Source organism: Oncorhynchus clarkii, chromosome 5, assembly GCF_045791955.1.
Source record: "Oncorhynchus clarkii lewisi isolate Uvic-CL-2024 chromosome 5, UVic_Ocla_1.0, whole genome shotgun sequence".
NCBI lineage: Eukaryota > Metazoa > Chordata > Actinopteri > Salmoniformes > Salmonidae > Oncorhynchus > Oncorhynchus clarkii.
Window position 1 is genome coordinate 38840505 of NC_092151.1, and position 27998 is coordinate 38868502.

General features: G+C 45.9%; 1 protein-coding gene across 1 annotated transcript; it reads left to right on the top strand.

Moving 5' to 3' along the window:
• Positions 1-342: 342 nt before the first annotated feature.
• Positions 343-27989, top strand: LOC139408792 (multifunctional ROCO family signaling regulator 1). The gene is made up of 3 exons (XM_071153123.1): positions 343-3666; positions 26239-26581; positions 26782-27989. Exons 1-2 carry the CDS (start codon positions 711-713, stop codon positions 26367-26369), a joined length of 3087 nt encoding a protein of 1028 aa, XP_071009224.1. The 5' UTR covers positions 343-710; the 3' UTR covers positions 26370-26581; positions 26782-27989.
• Positions 27990-27998: the final 9 nt, after the last annotated feature.

The following is a 27998-nucleotide window of genomic DNA, read 5'->3' on the forward strand; positions in this document are numbered from 1 at the left end:
GAAACTTAATTCGGTACTATTTGGTCTGTATTTCTTATAAGTATGTTATATCCCATCTATGACCAGAATAATTATGGGGGAAATGAGCTCAATATAGAATCATTAATTCAACTTTTACAACTCATCAGTTGGTGGGGAAAATATATCTAAATAAAATGAAAAACAGTTGTCTTCTCTGGATTAAACATACGTAGTCCTTTATTTTTCTTGCCAAGCAATAATAATAGCTTTCCCTCATCATGGTCAATATAATCAATAACTTAACCAAGGTGTGCTCAAAGGCTGACGCAGTGTGTTCTAGGCGTTGTTGCTCTTTCCACACGTCCCTGAGCAGGAAGGACTGCAGTTCACGAGAGAACACGGACAGAGAGAGTAGCAACTAGCGAGACATAAGGAGTGACGGTTCCCGTTGTTTGATTTAATGCATTGTTTGTTTGAATAAGGGACGCGATTGGATGCTACGATACCAGCTAATGCGCTGGAGGGGCCAGCCGAAACGCATGGGTTTTAAAATAGACTTGAAATTGCGGTAGGTTTCCCTTTTCATTGTGTGGTTCGCGGCCGTAGATAAAAGAAGATGCGTGAAGCGCTGCTGCCCAGGTCCAATCGTCTTGATAGGATTGAAAAGCATGGTTTCTTGCTCCTACTCGAAATGGAGTTACTATCGATTTCCCCGTTGTTTGTATTGTTGATGATAAGAACAATAAACGATGAAACAAGCACCTAGACCACCATGCGACCAGGATAACAAGGAGGGGTCGGTCTGCAAAGCCATGGAGGACAAGGAGAACAATCTCAAAACGGCTACGCTGTGGAGAGATGCTGCTGTCCGCTCTAGGAAGCTGCGAAGCAACCTGCGTCAGCTCACTATCTGCTCCAAAGACAGGGAGAGGATAATTCTACCTGAAAATATAAACGAGATAGAGGTACTCAATCTGGGCAATAACTCGCTGCACGAGCTACCAGAAGGATTGGGGGCTACCCTCACAAACCTGCGTATCCTTATCCTCCGCAGGAACAAATTTGTCACAGTTCCTTTTGTGGTGTTTGAACTAGGTCAACTTGTGGAGCTGGACATGAGCCACAACTGCTTGAGCCACTTCTCTGAGGATATAGGCCTGCTGAAGGGGCTGAAAAAGCTCTGCATCAGTCACAACAAGATCCAGTACCTGCCGTCACAGATTGGGGCACTGCAGTGCTTGGAGGAGCTGGACATAAGCTTCAATGACATACGTGATTTCCCCAGGTCCTTCTCACAGCTCAAGAGGCTCCGTACTCTGGATGCCGACCACAACAACCTGGACCAGTGTCCCCCGGAGATTCTTGCCTTCGGTGACCTGGAGGAGCTCGACTGCTCTGGGAATACGTTTGCGTGTCTACCAGGGGACATCATGAAGCTGCAGTTCATCAAGATCCTGTGGCTCAGCAGCATTCACATCTCCTCATTACCTGACACCTTCTGTCAGCTGCACAACCTGGAGAGCCTGATGCTGGACAGTAACAACCTCTCAGCTCTGCCTCGTTCCTTTGGCAACCTTCAGAGACTTAAAATGGTCAATCTTTCATCTAATGAGTTTGAGGTGTTTCCCCAGGTTATCCTGAACATCACAGGACTAGACGAGCTTTACCTGAGCAGAAATCGACTGTCTTTTGTCCCAGAAGAGATAGGCCAGTTGCATAGGCTGGCAAACCTCTGGTTGGACAATAATAAGATTACCTATCTGCCTGACTCCATTGTGGAGCTAGAGAGATTGGAAGAGCTTGTTTTACAGGGTAATCAAATAGCCATACTTCCAGATAACTTTGGAAAACTCTCCAAGGTAAACATTTGGAAGGTGAAGGATAACCCCCTCATCCAGCCTCCCTATGAGGTCTGTATGAAGGGAATCCCCTACATCGCTGCCTATCAAAAGGAACTCACACATTCCCAGCTCGCTGTAAAGCCCAGATTAAAACTGGTCCTGATGGGAATGAAAAATGCTGGGAAAACACGGCTCAGACAGAGTGTGGTGAGTGAGCAGCAGGATGCCAACTCTGCTCAGGGGAACAAAGGGATTGATGTGACTAACTGGGTAGCGGACGCCGATCGCAGTCTTACATTTTTAGTGTATGACCTGTCAGGGAAGCCAAATTATGACCTCGTCAAAACGTTTTTTCTCTCACCCGGTGCTCTGTACATCCTTGTTGTGAATCTGAAAACGTACTCGCCCAAGAGCTTTTACGCCCACGTGGGGTACTTCCTCCACCTCCTCAGTGCCAAAGTGCCCCACGCTGTGGTCTGCATGGTGGGCACACATACAGACCTGTGCGGAGACATGGAGGTGGAGGAGAAGAGCCTGGATATTCACAGACAGATTGCCCTGCAGGAGAAGTGGGACAGCCATTGCCTGCGTACCCTCGCCCAACAGGTGGACCAGGCCCTGGAACAGGGCTACAACATCCGCACCTCCAGCCCTCACATCCTCTTCTACGGCGTCACAGACAAGAACCTGAGGCGGAAGAAAGCCCAGCTGCAGTACATGCTGAACCGCAGGCTGCAGCTCCTGTCCCCTGTCCTGTGTGTCAGCTGCACGGAGAGCCAGAGGAACATCCAGAGGCTGAGGGAGAAGCTCATGTCAGTGGCTGACCACAGGGACATCTTCCCCAACCTCCACCGCGTGCTGCCCAAGTCCTGGCAGATGCTGGAGGAATTGCACTTTAAGCCCCAGGACCTGTGGCTCTCGTGGTGGGACTCGGCCCGCTTGGGCCTCCAGGCAGGACTCACAGAGGACCGCCTGCAGAGTGCCCTGTCCTACCTGCACGAGAGCGGGAAGCTACTCTATTTCGAGGACAGTCAGACACTAAAAGAGTACGTCTTCCACAACCTGCCACGCTTCATCGCCATCCTCAATGTCTTCTTCCAGAGTGATGAGTCCACTCTGCTGGAGAGGCTACTGTCAGATGGGGAGAGGGGGGACAAAAGGAGGGCCAGTGTGGTTACGGAGGGGGAGAAGGAAGAGGACCTCCGGGCTACCCATCTACAGCACCATGTGGAGGGCTTCCTCAGCCACGGCCTCCTGCCTTCCAACGTCATCCGGCTGCTCCTGAGACCTCTCATCCAAACCCAGCAGGACCTCCACCTCATCATGGAGCTGCTGGAGAAGATGGGGGTCTGCTACTGCATCAACAAGCCCCGCAGCAAGCCTCTGAACGGGGCCACCGTCTGGTACAAGTTCCCAAGCTATGTCAGCAATGAGGAGCCCCATGCCGAGGCCTGGGTGAACGGGAGCTCAGTGGCTGCTAGTCCGTTCTTCTCTGTGGAGCAGCTGAAGATTGAATACAGCTTCCCCTTTCTCTTCCCACCTGGACTGTTTGCACGCTACAGTGTGCAGATCAACAGCCATGTGGTTCAGAGATCAGATGGGCGGCACCAGATATTTGCCTATCGTGGTAAAGTGCCTGTGGTAGTCAGCTACCGTCCGGCTCAGGGCAGACTGCAGTCCGAGACACTGTCCATAGCCAGCCATGCCTCCCTGCCAAATATCTGGACTGCTTGGCAAGCGATAACACCACTGGTTGAGGAGCTGAATGTCCTTCTGCAGGAGTGGCCCGGGCTCTACTACACTGTTCATGTTCTGTGTTCAAAGTGCCTCAAAAGAGGGTCACCCAACCCACACACCTTCCCAGGTAAATATGATTTCCCCTCTAACTCTCTGACTCTTTGATTCTCTGTCCCGCTCTTTCTCTATCACATCCCTCTCTTTCTCTATCACATCCCTCTCTTTCTCTCTCACATCCCTCTCTTTCTCTATCGAGTCCCTTGTCAAGCCTCCCAGAAGTAGGCACATTTTCATTGTTACACTTCTAATTTAGCAAAGATGTGTAAAGGACTTTGTAGTTTACATTGCCCCACCCTAATTTTCATTATTTTAATGACAATATTGGGGCTATATGTGGTGAGAGCAACTGGAAGTGTAAAATTACCAGTGGTTTAGGATCATCATGGCATTATGGAAATATCGCATGGAGGGGACATCTGATACAGGTGTTTTTTATGACATACTCCTCTCCTGGGATTCATTTGAATGGATGAAAGAGAATAATGAACTGCTAATAACAACAGATTTGAGTCAGCGTCACGCCGTGGAATTACCCAACAGTAATATGGTCTGACCTATTATGAATGCGTCAAGTAAACTTTGGAGGTTTGAGTGAGAAAGTGAAAGCCGTTCTGTACACTCAGTCACTGCTCTTGTGCTCTAGTCAATCGAAATAGGGGTTTATTGCTGTGTTTGTGTGAGGATGACTCATTAGGTTTAAGGTCAGTCAGTCAGTGGGGGATGGAGGCTACACAAAGGCTACAGTGCCGCTGTAGGTGACATTAGCTCAGCTAAAAGAGGGAGGGAGAAACAGCTCCGTGGGGCTCAAGCCCCACCTCTGATACACAAATTGGCCTCGGAGCTGTCTGTTCTCGGCCTCTGGCTGAGTTCATGGACAAGTTCTGACATGGTGGTGTAGACTGAGGGTTGCCATGGCAACACAATGTGCCTTTATTTTCTTGGAATGTGACCATAGTAGATGGATCATACAGCATGAGCAAGCCCAATCTCAGCTCTTTTGTTATGATGCACAATGCCACCCAGACATCAGTAGACCAGTGTAAGCTCAAATGGCGAAATCAGTAAAGGTCTCCCTATTCATGCATTCATTGGGAAGAAGTGTAGGCCTACAGTACATTGTCTCCTTACTGCTGCTAGTATGAGATTGATTTTGTTGTGATGTCATTGTATTACCTCCTTCGAGTGCACTCTTTTGTATGAGAGTAGAGCGCCTACTCATTTTCCTGATCCTATGAATGACAGAATATCTGCCAGACTGATATCTTTCCCTTTTCTTAAATAGTGCTTTTAAATGGGCCTTTTTACACTGCAGATCTTGTTTGTATCTTCTGCTGAAGCAGTCTGTAGTGCTGGAGCTATGCGCCAATCAGGATTGCTGATATCGTAAATTAGGTGTGGTCCTGAATTGAGCAGACAGCTGGGTCTTGGCTGGGTCTTACCCTAATTTTATTTCTCCCTCTTTTCTTCTCTCTGTGTCAGCTCCTCACACTCTTGTTTTCACGCTTCAATCCCCTCATCCACCTCTCCCTCTCTCTGGCCCATGGAGGGCTTTGGCGGTCTTTTGTGGATTAGTTCACGTCTGCGGCGTTGCTCGTTTGAATCATTAGACGTGAGACCGTGCTTTTTCAGAGCTGTTTCACTGGCATGCCTAGGCTTCCGGAGCAACCGTCTGTCTGACTGACACGGGAGCCGGGACACAGACCAGCGCCTGCTATACTAATACACTGGAGCTTAGCTAGGCACATAAACTGGCCGGTAGATTGAAGTAAGGCATTTCTCTGGCAGATAGACTAGATGTCATATACTGTAGTAGAGACCTAGGAGGAACATACGCACTGTTGTAGTTTGCCACATTTCGGAAGGCACAACATATAGGGATTAATGTTGTCCTGTAGACACCAACAGTTTATTTAACTGACTAGTAACTAGATTGTGACTGCTTTGTGCTTGTGTAAATGTGTCACATTTCATTGCAAGTGTCATTCTAATTTCTGCTAGATAGGAGTGAGAGTTACTCTACCACAAAGCTAGTCTTTCTGCTTGGGTATTTATTGAAGCAAGGCTGGATGTGATATCATGCTTGGGAGACTTTGACAAAGTGAATGGGGTGGGAGGGAAGGGAGGAGATGGTTTTGTATGGTGGGGGGTGGGGTGGGGGGGGGGGGGGGGGTGTAATGTGTTGTAGGTTAGTGATTTGGAATTCAATTAATGGAACTTTAGCCCTGTGCACTGTCGCCTTCTTCCGACCAACCCCAGCTGTGCGCTTCTTCATTTAGACTGGCCAATAGCTGAACTTGAACAACTCACTCAAGTAGTGACTTTGCAGGTGACTTTTGTTCAGCTGCACCTGCCTGTTTCCATGGGAATGTGCCCTCTTGTTGTGTTCACTGGAGCAACTCAATGGTCGCTATAGGTTTGCTCTCCTGTAAAAACATTGGTGATTCAACTCCTATAGAATGTTCCTTTACCCCTGCTTTGTGTCTGTGGAAATGAAAATGTTCTACCTTTTCCACAACCTGTGTTCCTCCTCCATTTAGCTGCACAGCTTTTCATATGTCCTAATATGGCCATGTTTTTGTCTGCTGCAGCTTGTTGACTCAGTGTTGGGGCTCCTCTCTTTCCGGCAGACTAAACATGGAGGACTCTTGAATATAATCTTTCTTCTGTGGAATCTAGAGAGACGACCTCCATCGCAATAATCGTTTCCTTGCATCTGTTTCGGCCTGACATCTCTGAATCAAACAAAGGCATGCACTCCCCTTTTTATTCATGACCTGATCTGCCTTTATATGGCTGGAAAAAATCTCAGCAATGCAGACTAATTTCCTCCATACACGATGCAACCCCACAAACCTTGTATTGTGTGTGTGTGTTTGTGTAAGTGAGTCTGTTTGTGCTTGTGTTGAATGTATGTGTAAAGTGACAGAGGGTGGTGAGTGAGTAATTAGTAATGTGCAGATAATTCTTTCCTCTTCCACACACATCCAGATTCGTTTGTTGCCTTCTGCTGATCTGACAGATAATGACACTTGTCGTAAGCAGAAAGAATGTGATCCTTCACAGGTTATCCTTAAAATTGATGTGCCCACTCACTCCTGACCACACAAATGGTGTTTTTAAATACTGTTCAAATAGCCCTCATTTTGGTGGCACTCTTATTGACCTCTTGAGTTTTTTTTTGCGGGGGTACAGTACACGTTCCTGAAAATCGTCTCAAAGTGTGTTTGTGCAGACATCCAAGCTGCCGTCAGTCGACCCTGAGTGGAAGATGTGTGAGAAACCAGAGCATGATCTCTGGCTGGGCGCCCAGGGTCTGCCCTTCTCCTGTACTTTGCTGTACCTCATGTAGCAACCTTCACCCCTGCCCAGTGCTTAAGCCTACCCTGTCAATTGTAGTACAGTAACAGCACAACAAATAAACCTACTGGCCTATATATCTGTTTGTCAACATGTGAACTTTGAAACATGCTTGGTGCAATTTACATTCCAAGCTGCTAAGTCCAATAGATTTATTTCAGGTGCTTACCAAGATGCCTTATCTCACAGATCATTCGTGCCCATCATACAAGTTCAAAGGAAAAGGATAGTATTTTGTGTACACCTGCTCTTTTCAAATCAAATTTGATTGGTCACATCCAAATATTTAGCGGATGTTATTGCGGATGTAGCGAAATGCTTGTCTTCCTTTTTACATTTTTAAACATTTTATTTTAATTTTTTACCCCCTTTTTCTCCCCAATTCCGTGGTATCCAATTGTTAGTAGCTACTATCTCGTCTCATCGCTACAACTCCCGTACGGGCTCGGGAGAGACGAAGGTCGAAAGTCATGCGTCCTCCGAAACACAACCCAACCAAGCCGCACTGCTTCTTAACACAGTGTGTGCATCCAACCCGGAAGACAGCCGCACCAATGTGTCGGAGGAAACACTGTGCACCTGGCGACCTAGGTTAGCGCGAACTGCGCCCGGCCCGCCACAAGAGTCGCTGGTGCACGATGAGACAAGGATATCCCTACCGGCCAAGCCCTCCCTAACCCGGACGACGCTAGGCCAATTGTGCGTCACCCCACGGACCTCCCGGTCGCGGCCAGTTGCGACAGAGCCTAGGCGCGAACCCAGGGTCTCTGTTATGCTTGTCTTCCTAACTCCAACAGTGCAGTAGTATATAACAATTCCCAACAATACATAAATCTCAAGTAAAACAATGGATTGAAGAAATATATAAATATTAGGACGCGCAATGTCGGAGTGGCATTGCCTAGAATACATATGAAATGAGTAAAACAGTATGTAAACATTAATGTGACCAGTGATTCCATGTCTATGTACGTAGGGCATCGGCCTCTAAGGTGCAGGTTTGAGTAACCGGGTGGTAGCCGGCTAGTGACAGTGATTAAGTTCAGGGCAGGATACTGGGTGGAGGCCGATTTAGTGATGGCTATTTAACAGTCCGATGACCTTGAGATAGAAGCTGTTTTTCAGTCTCTCTGTCCCAGTTTTGATGCACCTGTACTGACCTTGCCTTCTGGATGCTAGCGGGTTGAACAGGCTGTGGCTTGGGCCTGTCCTTGATGATCTTTTTGGCCTTCCTGTGACATCAGGTGCTGTAGGTGTCATGGAGGGCAGGCAGTGTGCCCCTGGTGATGCGTTGGGAAGACCGCACCACCCTCTGGAGAGCTCTGCGCTTGTGGGCCGTGCAGTTACCATACCAGGCAGTGATCCAACCCGACAGGATGCTCTCGATTTGTGCATCTGTAAAAGTTTGAGGGTCCAAGCTGAATTTCTTCAGCCTCCTAATGTTGAAGAGGCGCTGTTGCGCCTTCACCACACTGTCTGTGTGTGTGGACCATTTTCAGATTGTCAGTGAGGAACCTGAAGCTTTTCACCTTCTCCACTGTGGTCCCGTCCAAGTGGATGGGGGCGTGCTCCCTCTGCTGTTTCCTGAAGTCAAGGATCAGCTCTTTTGTTGACGTTGAGGGAGAGGTTATTTTCCTGGCACCACTCCACCAGGGCCCTCACCTCCTCCATGTAGGCTGTCTCGTCATATTTTGGTAATCAGATCTACTACTGTTGTGTCGTCTGCAAACTTGATGTTTGAGTTGGAGGCGTGCATGGCCACACAGTCATGGGTGAACGGAGTACAGGAGGGGGCTGAGCACGCACACTTGTGGGGCCTCAGTGTTGAGGATCAGCGTAGTGGAGGTGTTGTTTCCTACCTTCACCTGGGGGAGGCCCGTTAGAAAGTCCAGGACCCAGTTTCACAGGGCACAGTTTAAACCCAGGGCCCAAACTTAATGATGAGCTTGGAGGGTACTGTGGTGTTGGAAGGCTGAGCTGTAATGAACAAAGTATCTGTTGTTGAAGGACAGAGATCTAGGGAGTGGTGTCCAAAGCCGGCTTTGATTCTTAGTGTCGAAGGCGAGCCCTCCAGCACTTTCCCTCTCTGTGTGGATCCTCAAGCCCAACTTGACTCTGTACTACTGGGCAAACCCCTCTAATCCAGTTAGGGGATCTGCTCGGATCAGGCTGCTAGTGATAATGGTCATGCAGGGGACTGGCCAAGAAGGCAAAGCTGAGTTGGTTAGATTATCACAGAAACACAGACACACGAACAAACGCATTCATCATTTCACTTACCCTCAAGCTCCTCACAGCCTCATCCACCCATACCTTTAGAGGTATAGTAGTTACATTGAACTTTACCCAGTTTTTCCTGTATAATTGCATCGTTCTTTTGTATTCTAAAAATGAAAGACATGAGATGACTGAAAGCTCACAACTTTAGGCTGCCTGCCCAGCAATGACAGTATGAAGACATTTCAGTTCACTGGAACATTTGTTGGGACATGTTCCGACATTATTTTAATTTCATTATGACTTTTTAGTGAATAAGAAAACTGACTTTTCACTGTGGACGAGCTGCTAGCTGCTTGCTGAGTAATTGGATGAGTAGTGGTGAGCCGTAAGTGCCCATAGGGCTCCCTGCTTGCTAGTTATTATAGTCGCACAGGCAGTATATCCTCTTCGTCCCAGTACACCATGGATATACTGTATCAAGGAGGAGCATAGATCAGTCATACAATCAAGTATTGTTTTCTCACCACATGGCGGTCAATTTAATTGGACTCCTTACATGTTATTTAGATCCCCTGGGGAATATCTGGAAAATTCTTAGGCCAACTTTAGATAAATTATTGCGCTTTACCCCAAGAGACAGAACTGGTGGGTGCTCCAAATATAGCCAAAGGCCTCCAAGGCTTTACAAGAAAGTAAGACGAGCCACTACATTGATACCTGTCACAGGAATCACAGAGAAGATGTGGCAGTATCGGCTAAGTTTCATTGTTCATTGTTTAAAAATGTAGCAAACCACCATCTTGAAATCTTGAGCAATATGGAGCTGTCATTACCAGTTATGGAGTACAGGGATTGGCGATGAAGTCTAAATGAGGAAAAAGTTGAAAACATGTCTCTTGCAACTCTTCGGCTGGAACTTCTCTGTCCGTTTATGACTGTGTGTGTTTTGCCCATTAAAACATGCCACTGGTGGAAGTGCTGGGAAATGACGCAGCTTAGACACTTTGGCCAAGGACTGACAGCAGGGTCAAGAGGAAACTCAGAGGCTGGTGATGATTATTAACTCAGTAACAGCCAAGCACAAGGTACTCTGGAAGAATGAGACTGAATCTAACAGCTAAAGTAGAGCTGTTTTCAGGTACTGTTCAGAGACTGGAGATCTTGAGAGGCACAGACTAAACTACAAATGCAGTGTATTGGTTAATACAAACTTAGTAAGCTGCTGAAGGGCCTGACTTGTTGCTGAGTGGCTGTATCTAGTGAATGTGGGCCAGTCACAACTGTTGATGCAGAGAGAGAGTAATCATATTAGTGATTGTGGCAGGAAACCTGCTGGTTCTGTTATAATGGAGAGGTTCAGATGTCTTGCGCTCAGGGACAAGGCTGGAAGTGAAAGTGATAGAGCTCATATTGCCCCTCTGACTGATGTGCTGTTGTGGCCTTCTGAATTGTCTGTCTGTTCAGTACAGTTAGCCTAAAGTGTTCTTCTCGGTTGTGTATGTTCGTGTGTGTCTGTGTTGGGGACGTGAATGAGCTGTTGACCTGAAAGAAGGTTAGCCTAAAGGGTGTTTTGTTTTTAACTCTGTGGACATCACATGGGAAATGGTCTTCTGGATATCTCACATTAGATGTGACCCTCTGATGACCTGACCATAAAGTTAAATAGGCCTACCTATGATTGTCTTCCTGTACAGCTCATGCTGACATGGTTTTATTTTCTACCTGTGAATTCTAATTCTCGCTGTATTCTGAGGAATTACTCCTGTCTGCACCTACCTGTGCACTCTCTACCACACACTAACTACACTTAGGTGGATAAGACACTAGTGAGCTAAATTCGTTTTTCAGAGTTGCTGTGTGTTTTGAATGGTTTGGTCTGCTCTAAATGTTGTTTTCCATATCACCAGCTTGTTTTTTAAAAATGTATTGTGCTGTATGAAATCTGTCCTCAACGCAGCCTAGTAATCTCTAAGAGAGGACGTCAAATCCTGTTATGTCACCAGTTGGCTGCCCAACTGGAGTTGTGTGCAGTAAGCCTGTCCACTGTATTATCTCTTAGACATGTGACAGACAGTGGCTGTCGGGTTTGGATGGGTTCATCGCTTCTATCCTGTGGGAACACAGAGTCAATGGTCACCTGGCCTCCACCGAGCCCCCAACAACCGGCTGTTCAGGTTTTGTTGCTGCATTCATAATGTATGGGTTTTGCAAGCCTGGTTGCCAGCCCTCGTTTTGTGGTGATGATGTATATCAAACCCTTTTCAGCTATAGCTTTCCCCTTTTCCCCGCTAGCATCAGTCAACATCCTGAATGTGTTGACCAAAGCCATCAAAGCTCAAACTTGTAGTTTCCTAGAAGGGAGCAGAGTTTAAAAAAATAAAAAATAATAATTCTCCATTTGGCAGGCCATTGTCTGCCTTGAAAGGGAAATGGTGTCTGGAAATAAAATTAGGGCACTCTCATTTATAGTTCTTCACATTCAGGCTTTCAGGCTTTTCTTCCGGTCAGCGCACACTCCTTTGACGTGGTCAGAGGTCTAGAGCTGATAGCAATGGTGGAAATGGGCTGTTTTGGTCACCGTCGGACAGTTCACGTCCTGGATGAAGCATGAGCACAATGTTCCTCTAGGCCAGGGATAGACCACTTTGATGGGGCTGGGAGCCATAAAAAAAAATCTGAACTGATGATGAGGGGCCGCAGTTGCTCACGGGTTAGCCTATCCACAACCCCCTCCCCCCACTGCAAGCAAAACATTTTAGTGACCTCCCCCCTCTTGACAGCACAGATATTTTGGGGTTTGTTTTAGAGTTTTTTGCAATTCCACATATTTTGCCATGGGATGTAGAGAAATGTTTGGTTTACAGCTCATTTCCTGCAGTTCTACACATTTTGCCGTAGGGTGGATAGAAATGTTTGCAGTTTTAAATATGATATCGATGTCAGGCTAACAAAATCAATAGGGGCCCCCTGGCTGGTAATTGAACCATGCTAACACGGAGAATGAACCTGTCCTCAGATCAGTTCAGTTCCTGGCAGATTGCCTTGCCAGCTGCCAATTACTCAGCTCCGCCTGAGGAATGATGTGGGGGGTGATGATCAGGCTGTCTGTTTTAATGACCATGATAACCTAGCTATTACTGTTAGCTGCTAATTAATACAATGTTCAGCAGCATCCTGCCTCAAGGAATGGACAGCTATTTTAGGAGCCCCTCTTGTTGGTTCTACTATTTTCACCATTGGTGGACATATACAGTTGAAATCAGACGTTTACATACACCTTAGCCAAATACATTTAAACTAATTTTTTCACAATTCCTGACACTTAATCCTGGTAAAGATTCCCTGTCATAGTTCAGTTAGGATCCCCACTTTATTTTAAGAATGTGAAATGTCAGAATAATAGCAGAGAGAATGATTTATTTCAGCTTCTATTTCTTTCATCGGATTCCCAGTAGGTCAGAAGTTTATACACTCAATTAGTATTTGGTAGCATTGCCTTTAAATTGTTTGTGTCAAACGTTTCGGGTAGGTTCCCACAATAAGTTGGGTGAATTTTGGCCCATTCCTCCTGACAGAGCTGGTGTAACTGAGTCAGGTTTGTAGGCCTCCTTGCTCGCACACGCTTTTTCAGGTCTGCCCACAAATTATCTATGGGTTTGAGGTCAGGACTTTGTGATGGCCACTCCAATACCTTGACTTTGTTGTCCTTAAGCCATATTGCCACAACTTTGGAAGACAGAACGCGTCTCCTTCCTGAGCGGTATGACGGCTGTGTGGTCCCATGGTGTTTATACTTGCGTACTATTGTTTGTACAGATGAACGTTGTACCTTCAGGCATTTGGAAATTGCTCCCAAGGATGAACCAGACTTGTGGAGGTCTACAATTTTTTTTTCTGAGGTCTTGGCTGATTTTCTTTTGATTTTCCCATGATGTCAAGCAAAGAGCCACTGAGTTTGAAGGTACATCCACAGGTACACCTCCCAATTGACTCAAATGATGTCAATTAGCTCAGATGCTTCTAAAGCCATGACATAATTTTCTGGAATTTTCCAAGCTGTGTAAAGGCACAGTCAACTTAGTGTATGTAAACTTCTGACCCACTGGAATTGTGATGCAATTGTGATACAATTGTTGGAAAGATTACTTGTGTCATGCACAAAGTAGATGTCTTAACCGACTCACCAAAACTATAGTTTGTTAACAAGAAATTTGTGGACCTGACCCCAACCTATGTAAACTTCCAACTTCAACTGTATCTGGTTCTCTCATGTTGTGATATTACCGTGTAATTTAATGTATCCATGCTCAAGCTGATTTTTAAGAGGATACTGGATGTGTCCATTTTCAGTGTTTTGATAAGGGCTACATTTGAATGTGACAGATTTTATGAAAGACATTTACACACTGGAATTTTTTATTTTTTTGCTCGAGTGGACAATAATTGCAAGAATTTTTGCTGTAGGGAATATATATATATATATATATATATTTTTGTCTCTCCTGCTCTCTCTCCAATTTTCCTGGGGCAGACTGAGGCATATTTGCCTCACATCACATGGTGTATTTTCCTGCGTTATACAGTCGCCAGGTGTTACCATTAAACCCATATTTAGTCATTTTCTTGTTTGCGTATATGACCTTGCTACAACAACCCGATATACAGCACACGTTGTTTTAAAACGGATATCCGTTTAATATGCATTACTCTATATTAGCGTTCCTTTAGCTAAGCCCAAGGATTGTCTCATTCAAAATGAACATGATTGTGATTTAGGGCCTTAGCCCTAAATCCCCACCAGCCAGGCCCATCAGTGTGAGTGGGCTGATAATGTGATTGGACAGCTTCACTGTCAAAGGAAGAGGAGGGCAGTGGGGCTGGGGCTGTTTTTGACTGCTGTGCTGCATCAGGGTGATCATCTCATTATGCACCAGATGTTAACATCTGTCCCTGCAGCACGCACACACACACGTTCGCTCGGGCATGCACACACCACTGTCCGAACAGATGAGCAGCAGCTGTCTCTGTGCGCACAATATACAGGGGAGAATATAATGGTCTGCTAGTAGTTATTCCATATCCTGCCCTGGTTATAAGAGCCTGTCTGCACTATGCTGCTACCCTGGCTATGATGGGAGCCTGTCTGCACGATGCTGCTACCCTGGCTATGATGGGAGCCTGTCTGCCACTATGCTGCTACCCTGGCTATGATGGGAGCCTGTCTGCACTATGCTGCTACCCTGGCTATGATGGGAGCCTGTCTGCACTATGCTGCTACCCTGGCTATGATGGGAGCCTGTCTGCACGATGCTGCTACCCTGGCTATGATGGGAGCCTGTCTGCCACTATGCTGCTACCCTGGCTATGATGGGAGCCTGTCTACACTATTCTTCTACCCTGGCTATGATGGGAGCCTGTCTGCACTATGCTGCTACCCTGGCTATGATGGGAGCCTGTCTGCACTATGCTGCTACCCTGGCTATGATGGGAGCCTGTCTGCACTATGCTGCTGCCCTGGCTATGATGGGAGCCTGTCTGCACTATGCTGCTGCCCTGGCTATGATGGGAGCCTGTCTGCACTATGCTGCTACCCTGGCTATGATGGCAGCCTGTCTGCACTATGCTGCTACCCTGGCTATGATGGGAGCCTGTCTGCACTATGCTGCTACCCTGGCTATGATGGGAGCCTGTCTGCACTATGCTTCTACCCTGGCTATGATGGTAGCCTGTCTGCACTATGCTGCTACCCTGGCTATGATGGGAGCCTGTCTGCACTATGCTGCTACCCTGGCTATGATGGGAGCCTGTCTGCACTATGCTGCTACCCTGGCTATGATGGGAGCCTGTCTGCACTATGCTGCTACCCTGGCCATGATGGGATCCTGTCTGCACTATGCTGCTACCCTGGCCATGATGGGAGCCTGTCTGCACTATGCTGCTACCCTGGCCATGATGGGAGCCTGTCTGCACTATGCTGCTACCCTGGCCATGATGGGAGCCTGTCTGCACTATGCTGCTACCCTGGCTATGATAGTGCAGACAGGCTCTTATGTTACTGCCTCCTCTCTCTTTAGTGCAGATGTGTTCATGTGCAGGATAATGCTGCTGTGATTAAAATCTCTTCTCTGCCTGCCAGGATTAAGCTCCACTTTAACCACAGCCATCTTAAACACACAAGTGCTGCTGGCTGGTTCTCCCGTCTTCACCTCTTCATCCTAAAGGACCCCAGAAGGCTGCCTTTGACACTGCCAGATTCTCGTCTGGCCTACTTGCTGTTTGCCAGGCAGGCCCAACTCAGTCTCCAAGGCAACCCACTGTGGAATGGCCAGAATGGGTTATTTTTGTGCCATCTCCTCTGGCAGAGAAGTAGGGCACACATTCCTCAGGCTGTGGGCCTGTCCGTGTCAGGAGGCAGGAGCCACTCGCTGTTCAAAAGGGATTAGTCTAATTTAACGTGTTTGAGAGACTGGTCACGATATCTTCCCGTCTCTTTGTTAAGCTGCCTCTAAGATAGAGGGAGATAGTCATGTCTCCAATCTGTCTGTGTAACCCTGACTCTTATCAGACTAGTCAGCAAAGTGTTTCTACATTTGTGTCTAGTGTTTGATTTACCCCACATCTTGTTCTATAGCGAACTGCAGTGCTTTAAATAACTGATAGGAGCAACTATTTTATGATTTGGTCAATATTTCCCTCCTTTTGGATTTATGGAGTTTGTTAGAACTAGACTAGAATGCCAAGCAGCAAACTCTGATGTGTAATTATCCTCCCCCCACTTTCTGGCAATGTGCATTGTTCATAAACAGTCAGTTACCTCATCAGACAAATGATGATCTCATCGAGGTGGTGGTCCAAATTGATGCAGCAACTTAAACTGGAACACTTACATGTGCTGGCCAAGGAAAGCCACTTCAACACTCAAAGCCAATCAAATTGCAGGCTTTTTTGTTGTTGTGGAGACTGAGTTAGGTCTTGGCCGAGGCTACCAAGACCAAAGTTTATGCTCCACACCAGACGTCACAGACATAGGCTAGTAACAACAGAACGTTAAGTGATTTAAAACCCTTGTTATGCAGTACGTGTAAGGTAATGACTGACCCTGGTGATCAAAATGTGTGTTAAAGTGGAAAGAATGTGGTTTTCATTGGGACATTTTAAATGGCGTTCTGTTTGGGCCTCATCCTGGGCCTTCTCACCTGCACAGCACAGACTGGGCAGAGCAGACAGCTGCCTATGTGGAAATCTCATTCGCACCCAGCCCTAACTCAAACGCATCTGACCACCAGACGGCTGCTAGACTCTGTGTGTTTGGGTGTCATGGAAAACTGAATTTTGTGTGTGTGTGTGTGTGTTTGAGTATATTTAGCACTGCTATATGTCGGTCTGTGTCAGTGAGACAGAGTGAGTTGTCTGGCCATGTTTGTTGATCATGACCAGCTGCTTCATGTGACGTGCTTGGCCTGACTGTTTTAACACACTGTGGTGCTAATCCTCTGACTGAGCTGTTGGCCTCTGGATCTGAACTCAGGGCAGCTGCCTCTGCCCTATGTCTACCACTGACTCACTGCTCTCTCTCTGCCTGCCCTGGGCACTACCGCTTGGTCTGACGCTGCACAGGTGGCAACCGGAGAGCTGTGTCTACTGTCCAAGATGTCTGATCTGTTTACTAGAAACTCAAAAGGTCAGTAGTATGCCAGTACTCTGGCATCCAAACATCATAAGTTCCTGACTGTACGAGCCACACTGTCTTTACTCAGGAGGAACCTGAACTGATCGGACTATGTACAGGCAACCTGAGCTCTCTTTCCCTGTGCTAGTGTAGATTTCCGTTACTGTTCTCTGTGAGGGGTCAAATGGTAGGCTGCTGATGAGGGACATATAGTTGAAGTCAGAAGTTTACATACACCTTAGCCAAATACATTTAAACTCAGTTTTTCACAATTCCTGGCATTTAATCCTAGTAAAATTACCTGTCTTATGTTAGTTAGGATCACCACTTTACTTTAAGAATGTGAAATGTCAGAATGATAGTAGAGAGAGTTATTTATTTCAGCTTTTATCTTTCATCACATTCCCAGTGGGTCAGACGTTTACATACACTCAATTAGTATTTGGTAGCATTGCCTTTAAATTGTTTCACTTGGGTCAAATGTTTCAGGTAGCCTTCCACAAGCTTCCCACAATAAGTTGGGTGAATTGTGGCCCATTCCTCCTGACAAAGCTGGTGTAACTGAGTCAGGTTTGTAGGCCTCCTTGCTCGCACACACTTTTTCAGTTCTGGTCACACATTTTCTATGGGGTTGAGGTCAGGGCTTTTTGATGGCCACTCCAATACCTTGACTTTGTTGTCCTTAAGCCATTTTGCCACAACTTTGGAAGTTTGCTTGGGGTCAATGGAAGAGCCATTTGTGACCAAACTTGAACTTCCCGACTGATGTCTTGAGATGTTGCTGCAATATGGCCACAATATTTTCCTTCCCCATGAAGCCATCTATTTTGTGAAGTGCACCAGTCCCTCCTGCAGCAAAGCACCCCCACAACGTGATGCTGCCACCCCCCGTGCTTCACGGTTGGAATGGGGTTCTTCGGCTTGCAAGCCTCTCCATTTTTCCTCCAAACCTAACGATAGTCATTATGGCCAAACAGTTCTATTTTTGTTTTATCCGACCAAAGGACATTTCTCCAAAAAGTACGATCTTTGTCCCCATGTGCAGTTGCAAACCGCAGTCTGGCTTTTTTATGGCGGTTTTAGAGCAGTGGCTTCTTCCTTGCTGAGCGGCCTTTCAGGGCATGTCGATATAGGACTCATTTTACTGTGGATATTGATACTTTTGTACCTGTTTCCTCCAGCATCTTCACAAGGTCCTTTGCTGTTGTTCTGGGATTGATTTGCACTTTTCGTACCAAAGTGCGTTCATCTCTAGGAGACAGAACACGTCTCCTTCCTGAGCGGTATGACGGCTGCGTGGTCCCATGGTGTTTATATTTGCGTACTACAGTTTGTACAAATGAACGTGGTACCTTCAGGCGTTTTGAAATTGCTCCCAAGGATGAACCAGACTTGTGGAGGTCTACAACTTCTTGGCTGATTTCTTTTGATTTTCCCCTGATGTCAAGCAAAGAGGCACTGAAATACATCCACAGGTACACCTTATGTCAATTAGCCTGACAGAAGCTTCTAAAGCCATGACATACTTTTCTGGAATTTTCCAAGCTGTTTAAAGGCACAGTCAACTTAGTGTATGTAAACTTCTGACCCACTGGAATTGTGGTACAGTAAATTATAAGTGAAATAATCGGTCTGTAAACAATTGTTGGAAAAATTACTTGTCATGCACAAAGTAGATGTCCTAACCGACTTGCCAAAACTATAGTTTGTTAACAAGAAATTTGTGGAGTGGTTGAAAAACAAGTTTTAATGACTCCAACCTAAGTGTAAACTTCCGACTTCAACTTTTTGTGTGCCAGTTGAACTGTAGGATAGAGGACACTCCAACTGAAGAAAGGAAATCTTCTGAACTAATTTGAGGTTGTTGAAAGACTCGTCTTCTGTCATGATAAATCACACTGAAAATACCACAATTATTTAGGCCTGGTGGGGATTGCCTCTGAAAATATGTCTCTCCTCATGATCAGTGTTGGCTAACTGTGAGCTGAATTTAGACAGAAAATAGAAAATTGTTTGAGCAACTATATTCCAGTCACGCATACGGTACAGTTGTTTTTGTCCCATGAACACTTAAGGTACATACCTGGAGAGCTGGAAATACTTGACCCAAATTTGACTGTAAAAAGTTTGACAGAAGCATGTTTCTACTTGGATGCGCTGGTGAAAACGTAATGGTATGTCAGGACTGGATAGTTATAATAGGATATTATTACAACACAAACATTACAGTAGTAGCTCTGCCATTATCTCAGCTTTGTGTTTGTGGGTCCTAGTTCAAATACAGTAGGTTTACAACACAGTTAGTCAGTTATTGTGTTGGGAGGTCTGACTCATTTCTGTAAAATCATATAAAATCAATTACCCTGGTTAGTCGAGGTTATTAAGGTAATATGTACAGTACATGTAGGTAGAGTTATTAAAGTGACTGCATATATAATAACAGAGTAGCAGCAGTGTAAAAGGAGGGGGCAATGCAAATAGTCTGTGTAGACATTTGATTAGATGTTCAGGAGTCATGGCTTGGGGGTAGAAGTTGTCAAGTAGCCGTTTGGACCTAGACTGCGGTACCACTGTTGTGTCACCTGCAAACTTAATGATGGTGTTGGAGTCCTGCCTGGCCATGAAGTCATGAGTGAACAAGGAGTACAGGAGGGGACTGAGCACAGACCCCTGAGGGGCCCCCGTGTTGAGGATCAGTGTGGCGGTTGTGTTACCTACCCTTACCACCTGGGGGCGGCCCGTCAGGAAGTCCAGGATCCAGTTGCAGGGGGAGGTGTTTAGTCCCAGGGTCCTTAGCTTAGTGATGAGCTTTGAGGGCACTATGGTGTTGAACGCTAAGCAACTAATAGCATTCTCACATAGGTGTTCCTTTTGTCCAGGTGGGAAAGGGCAGTGTGGGGTGCAATCGAGATTGCGTCAACTGTGGATCTGTTGGAGCGGTATGCAAATTGGAGTGGATCTAGGGTTTCTGGGATAATGGTGTTGAGATGAGCCATGACCAGCCTTTCAAAGCACTTCATGGCTACAGATGTGAGTGCTATGGGTCGGTAGTCATTTAGGCAGGTTACCTTCGTGTTCTTGGGCACAGGGACTATGGTGGTCTGCTTGAAACATGTTGGTATTACAGACTCGGACAGGGTTGAAAATTGAAAATGTCAGTGAAGATATTTGCCAGTAGTAGGTGAGCGCATGCTCGGAGTACTCATTCTGGTAATCCATCTGGCACTGCGGCCTTGTGAATGTTGACCTGTTTTAAAGGTCTTATTCACACCGGCTACGGAGAGCGTGATTACACAGTTGTCTGGAACAGCTGATGCTTTCATGCATGTTTGTGTTACTTGCCTTGAAGCGAGCGTAGAAGTAATTTAGCTCCTCTGGTAGGCTCGTGTCACTGGGCAGCTCGCGGCTGTGATTCCCTTTGTAGTCTGTAATAGTTTGCAAGCCCTTCCACATCCGACGAGCACCGGAGCCAGTGTAGTACAATTCAATCTTAGTCCTGTATTGACACTTTGCCTGTTGGATGGTTTTTCGGAGGGCATAGCGGGATTTCTTAAGTTTCCGGGTTAGAGTCCCGCTCCTTTAAAGCGGCAGCTCTACCTTTTAGTTCAGTGTGGATGTTGCCTGTAATCCGTGGCTTCTGATTGAAGTATGTACGTACAGTCACTGTAGGAACGACGCCATCGGTGCTCTTATTGTTGAAGCCAATGACTGGTATAGTGTACTCCTCGTTGCCATCAGGAGAATCCCATAACATATTCCAGTCTGTGCTAACAAAACAGTCCTGTAGCTTAGCATCTGCTTCATCTGACCATTTTTTTTATTGATCTAGTCACTGGTGCTTCCTGCTTTAGTTTTTGCTTGTAAGCAGGAATTGGGAGGATAGAATTATGGTCAGATTTTACAAATGGAGGGCGAGAGAGAGATTTGTACATGTCTCTGTGTGTGGAGTAAAGGTGTTTTTCCCGACTAGTTGCACATGTAACATGCTGGTAGAAATTAGGCGAAACGGATTTAAGTTTCCCTGCATCCCTGCAAAGTCCCCGGCCTCTAGGATCACCCCCTCTGGATGAGCATTTTCTTGTTTGCTTATGGCTTTATACAGCTCATTGAGTGCGGTCTTAGTGCCAGCATCGGTTTGTGGTGGTAAATAGACAGCTACGAAGAATATAATGAAAACGTCTTGGTAAATAGTGTGGTCTACAGCTTATCATGAGATACTCTACCTCAGGCGAGCAAAACCTCGAGACTTCCTTAAATTTCATGCACCAGCTGTTGTTTACAAATATGCATAGACTGCCACCCCTTTGTCATACCAGAGGCGGCTGTTCAATCCTGCCGAAACAGTGTACAACCCGACAGCTTTATGTTATGTATGTTATTCATGTCTTATTCAGCTGTATGTTATTCATGTTGACTAATAGGATTGATGGTAAAGGCAGATTACCCTCTTGCCATCGGATCCTTACGGAACCCAGACCCTGATATCTCCGTGTCTTTCTCCTGTGAATGACGGGGATGAGGGCCTTTTCAGGTGTCTGGAGTAAATCCTTCGTGTCAGACTCGTTGAAGGAAAAAATATATATATCTTCCAGTATGGGATGAGTAATCGCAGTCCTGATATCTAGAAGCTCTTTTCGGTTATAAGAGACGGTGGCAGAAACATTATGTACAAAATAAGTTACAAATAACGTGAAAAAACATTCACAGTTGGTTAGGGGAGCGTAAAATGGCAGCCATCTCCTCCGGCGCCTTTCTCAGATAAACCTATATGTTTTTTAAGTTACACGTGACGTGGCGAATTCAGTGTGTAGGTCGATTCTCTGTCCGATTATTCTGGCTGTGTCAACAGAACTGCAGTCAGTCCCGTGTGACTAATTAGAGCCCGGGAGCTGTTGGAAATCCTCCTCTGGTGTGTGTGCATGCTAATGATGGTGAGTGTGGATACAGCGGCGGGGGTTCCAGGAACTCTCACACACAGCCCCTCCCAGTTGTAGTGCCATTGTGTCCACACAGCCCCCCCCCACCCCCACCCCAACAGGACTAAAGCTGCAGGGGTGTAAGCTTGAATACAGCCACTGCCGTCCTTTGTCCCCCTGCCTCAGAGAGGCTGGTGCTTCCTCCCTGTTTCAATCCACTTGAGTCTCAGTGGTATCTTTGTGTGCACAACACACACACATACACACACACACACAGAGACATTAGTTATACATCTAGAAGGCTAGACCTGTGGGGCATGTTGTTTTGTGAAAGGGGCGGGCAGTGGCAGGCTGTAGTGTTGTTCTGTTACCCTTTGTGTGGATATGCTCCAAGAGCATAATAATGTAATGCTGCAGTAGACGGGTGGGGCTGGGACATGTGTAGATGCTATCACGAGGACCATCATCCTTGGGGTTGGGGATTCAACTGTGGAATTGGTTTCTAAAACCCCTTTTCTGTGACCTAAGCTGATTTCTAGTATTGAAAACAAATATGATCTTTTGTGCTTTGTCCAATCCCCCCTCTGCCCTGTTTATCCCTAAAGGTGATTATGAATATGGCTATGACATGCTCACTGTGTTTGTCCTGTGTGTGTTCTTCTGTTTGGTGTAGTGTATGTATTCCATGGCGGTTGTGTTAGCTCTGAATAGGCCAATGAGGGAAGAGGAGTTCTCCTCTCTCTTTACCCTTCATTAATATGGAGTAACCTAATGTAGCAGGCGTAACATAAATGCCTGAGTCGGGTCGTCAGAACCCGCATGCATCGGGTTTTCAGGCTTCACCTCTCCTTTCCCCCTGAACTGGGTGCTTCCAGTTTCTACCGACCCCCTGAGGGTGAGTGTGGATACTGGGCAGAAGGCAGCTAACTGCCCGCCCTGTTTGCTTTAGACCTGGGCACACTGCAAGCTTTGTCACGGCATTGGCTGTTACTCAGTCCGCGAGGGAAAGTCGCCTCTTCTCGGTGGCGTTGCCTTTGTTTCTGTTAGAACAGCTGTGAAGAACTCTGGCTCTTTATCGATCTCCTCAAACCCCAGTGTGAGTTCTCACCTACCAGTGTGGAGCGTGGCAGATGTGGAAAGAGGGAGGAACCCCTCCTTTTTGTTGTATAATGAATGATGTCACCTGATGAGTAAGAGGAAATTAGTGTGTAAGAAGATGATGATTGAAACTTGGGGAAATGTTGATGTGGTGACAGAATGGAGGAGGGACAAGGCCCGTAAAATCAGTCTTGATTGGATGCTGAGGGTCATTCCCTTTGCGGGGGATGGGGGCTGACTACAAATGGCCCATTTGATCTTCCTACAGAAACATTGTGTACAGAGAAAGATGTATGAACGAGAAAGTAATTGAGTCCGACACCCTCCGAAACCAGGCCCTTTCATGTGTTCATATGCCCCTCCACCCCTCTGAGTGTGTGTTGTTATCGATCATTGTCAATAGCCTTCTTTGAAATGAACCCCCTTCTACGACCCCGCCAACCCCTCTTCGCCCCTCTCCCTCTCTTTCCAATGAAGCCCAAAGCCGGGAAAAAAGGGGAAGTGGAAGCGAAGGACTGAGTCCATTGTGAAAAGACCAGACGTGGACATTCTCAGCTAGACTCCTCCTGTGTTTTTCCAAACACATCCAGCATCCTACTGGGACATTCTTGGAAACAGGAGAATATATAAATATTTTTTTCTTTTCTTCTAGCAAGCCTGGAGAAATAGCAGTTTTCCTTTTATGGTGGTAGAGTTCAGTGGAGAGAAAAAGAGCAGAAGTGGACAGCCTGGCAGAAGATCAAGCCTAGTAGAGCAGGGCAGCAGCACAGGAATGTACATGCTCATTATCCTACCTGCTTGCTGATGCAATTGTGAGTAGGGGGGAGTGGAGGTGAATAGCACATTCCTAGTCCTTGATGTCAGGGCCAACAGAGTCCTCTGTCCATCTGCACACTGTATAACTAGCCTTCACCCAGTGAGCAGTGAAGGAGGTGAGACTGGAGTGAGCGTTTCTTTACTGTCCTCTGTCTGACTCTCTGACCCAGATGAGGGGAGCGGCAGAGATGACTAACTGGCTGTGTGATTCAGCACGTATGCTTCCTGTAACAGACTCCCCACTGTTTCCACACAGAGAGATCTGGTGCCGGCAACATTCTCAGGAATGAACCACTAATACATCACATGTCAGGACGTCCTGTATATAGCAACACTGTGATGTTATACATTCCGACTGTATTGCAGTGAACAGCAGCACTACAAGCACAATACTGTAAAAATCACATATTTTTAACCAGGACAAAAAATACCATGACTTTAACCTTTTTATTCCAGTCTGTCTGTTTCCGGTGCTAAACGACTCCAGCATGCTAGTTGGACCCCCTGCTTTGTCCTGATGAGAAGAGAAAATCAATGGGTTAAGTGCTGCTAAGGACAGGCTATTAGATAGGCCTTACACACCCAGAGGGAAGAACAGGCATTGAGATGAATCCTATACATTGTGTTGAGTGTAGGGAAGAAAATCTGTGTGAACTAAATTGTTTCAGGACTAAGACACGCTGAGAAATGAACAGTGCTTGAAATGATCAGACATACCAAGACCAGAGCAAATATCAACCATGGTAACAAACTATATATTTTTTGCCATATCCTTGGTAACAAAAAAAAACCATTGCCTTTTGGATAGGGTTGCCATGAAGGTTTTAGTTTTACAGCATGGTGACAGTCATGGTCACACAGACACAGCCTCGGAGACCATACTGGATCTGAACAGTGTTGATGACGATATGAGGTGCAGATAGTAAAACCAGGTCAATCTTTTTGTGTAGCAGATAAGCCCAGATCAGACCCTGCCGGTGATGGGGTAGTACAATATTAGTGAGCTATCTAGGCAGTCTAACAAAGACAAACAAGAGGGGTGCATCATTATTTAACCAAGGAAAAGGATCATCGGGCCTAATCCATTCTTACAGCTAAACCATTCAAATCATGTGAGCTCTGAGCATGGTACACGTCAGTGAGTATAAATGATTCTGTCAAAGTAGCATGCAACATCTCCCCCCACCCTAACATATTGATTGGGGTTGCCTTTATATCACACAACAGAGATTTTATAATAAAACCATTAATGATAGAGAATGTATGTGACATTGTATTACTGATGGGATTTAACCACTGTTTGTCTCATGGACTTCCAAGCACTATGTGACTACATTATCCAGTTGGCTATAGTAGCAGTGCGTGGTCAGGCTGTCTGTGTACAGACAGAGCATGTACTAAACCCACTCACTGTCTGATGGGTGTAGTCCAGTGCTGCACTGCATTACTGTCAGAGGCGGCCAGCCAGGCAGGATGACCGTAATCTTATTCCGTGACGGATGATGTAACAACTCATTGTTTCTGCCTGCCTCAATCGGACCGATACCCCGCCATCATCACAAACAGACCTATGCACAGCATCCCAACATGCCCTGTCAGTTGCGAACTGGCTGACAGTGTTTGGAGGAACCCTGGCTGTGCCACACAGGACTTCTTTTAGAACCATTAAGGATGCAGTAGAGAATGAAGGAGACTTGGGATGTTTGTTTTCACCTTTTTAGCTGCCTTTCTGATTCTGTTCGTGCTGCACCTGCTCTGTTTCCTGCTATTGTGTCTGAAAACGGAAAGAAGAGGTCTTTCAAAAATGTTCTGCATAGATAGATCCCTCCACTCAAACCAACTAAGGCTTTAAGGGCAATAATTAAGGTTTAGTTTTCTAGAAGATGGCGAGTAAATTGACTATCCTGGATAGAGAATGAAGTTCAGGCATGTTTTTCTGTACATTCGCGATCACACAACACAGTGGTTAAAAGGCCTGCAGATGGCCTGTTAGTGAGGCAAATGGGGCGTTTTTGTTTTCCCCATAATTAGAAGGCCATAACATGTGACGTACAGCCTGTTCTGTGCTGATAGTCAGGAAATGGCCTTGGTTACAGAACATGTGGTGATAAACACCCATGCACGTTCACATGCACGCGCATATTCAAACACACGCAGGCATCCACGCACAAGCTCTTTCTCTCACTAACATACATTCCCCAACAAACTGCTAGTACCTTGTGATTTTGCTGACGAGGACACACCCTTTGAATATGAGGGGATCTGCAGCTATTAAACAAAGCCTGTTGGAGCCCTCCACTCCACAGAGGTCTCAAGGGAAATGAACATGCAGTTATTTTTCTCTGTAGCAGGCTCTGGCAATCAGTGGTAATGCAGTGAAATTGCCATCTAGTGGACAAATAGAGAACTATTTTGTTACAGCTCAAATCTTGGCAAAACATTGATTTTGGATCCTGTACAAAATCCACTATATCCTGATATCATTGGATAAATAATCTCTGTCGGTTGGATAATTTGAGTATTATTTTTAAACTAACTCTCCCCCTGTCTTGCTCTTTCTTAGGTGAGCTTCTAAGCCAGCCACGCCCTGAGGGGCTGACTGAGATAATCTGCCCAAAGAATGGTTTGGAGCGGGTTGACGTGGCGCTGGTTTACCCACCTACGCCCACTGTGGTCAGCCCCTGTCTCAAATGAGCCACGAGGCCTGGCCTCTACTGTCCTGTCTGACTGTACCCTCACGCCCGACTCTCTAGCCAACACCTGCTGCACACCTGAGTCTGAACCCCACAACCCAGCTCTCCCTCGGAATCCCCTCAACCCACCCAGGCAGCAGCCAGACTGGACACACAGCCATGCAAGGTCACAGAGATATGCACCGTCAGCTGGATGCAGTAGAGCTGATAACTGTAAGTATCTTCCAGAAAGGGTCATAGGTTGGTAACTAGAGGGTTCGATGCTTAGAAGCTTCTATATACTGTGTAAATGGATCAACATCTAACCTATAATTGAATATACCTGATAAAATTGATGATAGTGAAGCTGTACTACAAATGACAAAGTATATAAGTAAGAGAGTGTTATATTCTTTGTATTTTTTTATTTGCAGGTTATCCAACTGTTCTTACACTGCCTCGCTATGATGACAAAGGCCATATTACAGGACTTTGGCTGAAAGCAAACCTTCACCTTGGTCGTTTTTAAGACCCATCAGCAAGCAGTGTCTTTTCCAACTCTCTTACTCCACGCTGCCCTCCAGATCTATGACAAACCTCTGCCTATAACCTAACCAAGACGAAACACAGGAAATCCACCGTATCAACTATCAATTAAACAATCGAGAGATGAGTGGGCAAAGACTTGGACGGATTTCTCTCTTTACTACTTAGTGGAGTCATGAAATGTTGGAAACCTCTTGGCTGGACTGCTACCCCATTCTAATTTCCCGTAATGCTCATTTTTAATGCTCATTTTCCACGTGTCCACGTGTAAAGGCTGTGATTTGAAGAACATAGAAAAGAGAACTGACTGAACCTCCTACTATATCAATCTATGACTGACAGTTGTGGGGTCTATCTGCCTGTCTGTTTCTATGTCTGTAAACCAAATACAGCCTTGTATAGCCAAACACATGAACACCACCTACTCTTAAAGAACACAACACACGTTACCCATGTACGGACCTTAACCTTTGCTTTAGCTTGCAAAGGGGCAGATGTATCATATGAAGTAAATACTGGAAAGACATATTATGTGAGGTCAGTGGACTGTGTTTATGCCAAGGAAATCCCACTTCAGCTGTACTTGTTTCTTTGTAGCATATCCTGACTATGGTGTGATGTATTCGTGATTTGCCATTTCAGCTTTAGCAAGAAAAGTACTCAGTTTCACTTTAGACTCGTTCAAAAATGATCATTGTATGTAAATAAAAGATGATCATGTTCTCTAAAGGAAACAGAAAAAGATGTCTGTAGGTATTGAGTCTGAAGTCTTCACAGCACCTTTGGTCGTGTTGGAATAGAGGAATTTATTTCAAGATGGTCTTCACTGGTATGGGGGAGATACTGCAATATGTTTAAAACATGCAAGAAAAAAGTTTATAACTTTTGTATATAATATCTTTATTTTTGTATATTGACTTCAGTTGTCACCACCCTCTTTCAACATTATTTGCAGTGCAACGTTGTGCATGGCCTCACTTAGCCATTGTGAGAGTGTAGGCTACGCACACTTTTATAAGTAGCAGGTCAAACTGTCTCACAGCACAACGTAAAAAGCACCAAATACAAAATAAACCAACTACTGGTTTAAATATGACCACGTTGT

What these genes read in the sequence shown, in the direction of transcription:
- LOC139408792 (XM_071153123.1), top strand. Translation starts at nt 711, where the DNA reads ATGAAACAAGCACCTAGACCACCATGCGACCAGGATAACAAGGAGGGG. An exon ending in CAACCCACACACCTTCCCAG is followed by an intron (nt 3,667 to 26,238) that starts GTAAATATGATT and finishes GCTCTTTCTTAG; the next exon opens with GTGAGCTTCTAAGCCAGCCA.